Source organism: Octopus bimaculoides, chromosome 21 (genome assembly GCF_001194135.2).
Source record: "Octopus bimaculoides isolate UCB-OBI-ISO-001 chromosome 21, ASM119413v2, whole genome shotgun sequence".
Taxonomy (NCBI): Eukaryota; Metazoa; Mollusca; class Cephalopoda; order Octopoda; family Octopodidae; genus Octopus; species Octopus bimaculoides.
In genome coordinates this window covers 37658016-37661378 of record NC_069001.1, presented here as the reverse complement: position 1 = coordinate 37661378, position 3363 = coordinate 37658016, and the positions used below count along the sequence as shown (strand labels likewise).

General features: G+C 38.2%; 1 protein-coding gene across 1 annotated transcript in view; it reads left to right on the top strand.

The window, feature by feature from the left end:
• LOC128250438 (multidrug resistance-associated protein 1-like) overlaps positions 1-3363 on the top strand; it is a 14788-nt gene that overhangs the window by 8693 nt on the left and 2732 nt on the right. Inside the window, exons 5-8 of the mRNA XM_052975430.1 lie at positions 238-293; positions 1314-1427; positions 2126-2266; positions 2953-3133. Coding sequence (XP_052831390.1) covers positions 238-293; positions 1314-1427; positions 2126-2266; positions 2953-3133 — 492 coding nt within the window. The remainder of the gene's footprint in view (positions 1-237; positions 294-1313; positions 1428-2125; positions 2267-2952; positions 3134-3363) is intronic.

The following is a 3363-nucleotide window of genomic DNA, read 5'->3' as shown; positions in this document are numbered from 1 at the left end:
GCTGGGCAAAAGGCTTAACAGCATTTCGTCCATTTTTACGTTCTGAGTTCAAATGAGGTGAACTCTGCCTTTCATCCTTTCAGGGTTGATAAATTAAGAACCAGTGGAAGATGGGGGAAGGAATCGATGTAATTGACTTATCTCCTCCTCCTCCTCCTCCCAAATTACTGGCCTTGCACTATAATTTGAAACCTGTACTCTAACAGTCATGTGACTCTACCAATTCTTCTTTTCCAGAATCCTTATGAAACTGCTTCCTTCTTGTCGCGTTTAACATTTTTCTGGATGACAAGGTCAGCACAGACCCCTTCTGTTTTCTTTTCCATTTTCACTTCTAAATTGTCTTTCAAAGGGCAGGGGAAGCTTTAGTGGCTTGCTCCACATAAAATAATGATGAAATACCCGGCTATGATGAGTTTTGTAATTGCAAACCACGAGCTAATAAGCTAAATGATTTTTGGGGTTTTCATTTTTCAGTGCAAAGGTAGTTGTTTATGATGATGATGTGATGGTGGTGATGGTGGTGGTGGTGACAGTCATAGTAATAACGATGAAGTTGGTAATGTGTTAATTATGCCAGACTGCTTTATCAATACCAGTGTTGTGTTCTTTATTTGTTGTTGTTATTATTATCATTGGCAGTGCATACCATCAAAATGACACTGGGGTACACATATACAAAGCCAAATATACCCATCATTACTACCCATCTGATAAGGGTACACCAGGCACATACATCACAACCATATGTGCATGACATGGTGATCTCATATCAAGATAAACAGTGCGTGACCTTGCAGGTGGGGCCCAGTTAGAATTTTCTTCAGGTCGAGTAGTCCATCCCACTCAAAAGGTTCCTGGAATAGGGATTCTTTAAGGATGATGAACGAAACACCTATGCTTCCATAGGTGAATTATTCAAACCCCAAACAGTCCCTCTTGACACATGGCTATGATGCACCCCACCACTGCTTCTGCTCATGATCAGAGATGCACATATCATCAGCCACCAAGGGACATGCTCAGTTAGTTATGGTCAAACAAATGACAAGCAAATCTGTGGTATGGAGCAGAATATTTGCTGTAACCCATCTTTTATACCAAGACAAAACACTGTACATGATAACACTTCCAATCAATTAAGATCAGAAGCCATGAGATCCTCTGCCTGTCATTTATTATTATTACTATTATTATTATTATCATTATTATTATTATTATTATTATTATTATTATTATTATTATTATTATTATTATTATTATTATTGTTGTTTTCATTATTGTTTTTGTTGTTGTTGTTTTTATTTTTTCAGTGTGATGTGTCGTGGCTGCAGACAGAGGAACCAAGACAATTTTGTCCCCAACCTGATGGAAAACGACACAACATCCTACATTCACTTGAAATGCAAAGCCTCGGAGAAGACAATGTATGTTATTGGAGTAACACCCCTCTCCCCAGTCACTACTATAAACTTTTAGTACTGCTGCTGTTGCTGTGATCATGTGATGTAATGAGTTAAGACACATGTGGCTGGTCATGTGATAAGTCACATTTATTTGGTCTTATGACATCATGTGCTTGGTTATATGGCTTTGCTCTTGTGGTATAGTATGATTGACCACATCTATTCAGTCATGTGACATGCGATTGCTTAGTGGTCAGGATATTTAGCTCATGATTGTAAGGTCTTCAGTTCAATTCTTGGCAGCAAGAAAATATTTTTTTTGTTGGCCCAGTCCAGTCAGCTGGCAAAAACGAGTTGTACCAGTAATTATGTTAAGGTTACTCTTACCTGTGGAATACTCAGCCACTTGCATGTTAATTTCATGAGCAGGCTGTTCCATTGATTGGATCAACTGGAACAATTGTTCTCATAACCAATGGAATCTCAGTTGTGGATGTGATCGGTCCCATGTATTTGATTATTTGACATTATGTGATGTCACATGTATCTGGTGATGCGGTATTTCAGTTTCAGTTGGCCATGACAACCAATGCCATGTGGTAACAAGCAACAAGCCACCCACACATCTTATTATACAATGCTACATGTGTCTTACTGTTTGCTAAACTTGTTGCCTCTTTGGACAGGAAACATTTCAACATATTTTCATTTATTTTCAGGAACTTATTTTCATTCATGAAGAACAAAACCCAGCATTGGTTTTTAGTTCTTTGGAGTATGTTCTGGAAAGAATTAGTTCTCATCTTTTTGATACGAGGAATGTACGACATTTTGGTGTTTGTAAACCCTATCCTTCTCTTGTGAGTATCTGTCAAAAAAGTTTCTTTTGAATTTTGTTTGATATAACACCTGTCTTGTGTGTTTAGGGTTAAGGTTAAGGGCTGTGTACATGGGCCAATGAAGGCCCTCCAAGGGCAGTGAGATTAATACAATTAACGTGTCTTTCATATTCAGTCTTTTGTTAAAACTTGTCTGGCTAAGAAGAAATATAAAATTGCTTGGAAATGGGTGAGAGTTGGTGACGTGACAAAAATCCACCTCAATGAATTTTGTGCAATCTATGAAGACATGGAAAAGTGGACGTTAAGACGATGATATTTCTTTCCACGATACCAAGAGATAGTAGCAGAAAGCTTTAGCTGTGAAGGGCACAACTCATTATACAATAATTAAAAGTTGATTGCCCAATGTTTATGCTAATGTTTAAGGTCGGGACCTGGCAGAATCATTAGCACTCCCGGCAAAAGGCTCAGCTGCACTTTGTCTGTCCTTATGTTCTGAGTTCAAATTCTGCTGAGGTTGACTTTGCCTTTCGTCCTTTCAGGGTCGATAAAATAAGTACCAGTTGAGCACTGGGGTCGATGTAATCGGCTTACCCCTTCCCCCAAAATTGCTAACCTTGTGCCTAATTTGAAACTAATATTTACTCCGATGTTAATGCATTCTACTGAACCTAACTCTTATCTAAATCTCTCTAATATTTCAGTTATTTCCTCCCCTTTCTTGAAAGTAAAACACCAGGTCCCAAATGGTTAGGTTACGTCTTCGCATTCACATTCTTCATTGTCAATATAGCAATGTCCATGGCAGACCAAGCGGTTTACTGGAGAAGTAACAGGTTGGGACTGAACGTAAAGACAGCAATTACTGATGCCATCTACAGGAAGGTACTTGATTGCATTTTAACATTTCATACATAGACCCATCCTCCTTAGCCTCCTTCACTCCTTATTCCTCCTTTGTCTTATTTTATCAATCTCTTTTGCTGAACCGTTAAGTTACGGGGACGTAAACACACAACCATTGGTTGTCAAGCGATGTTAGGGGGACAAACACAGACACACAAACATATACATACACATACATATATATATATATATATATATATATATATATA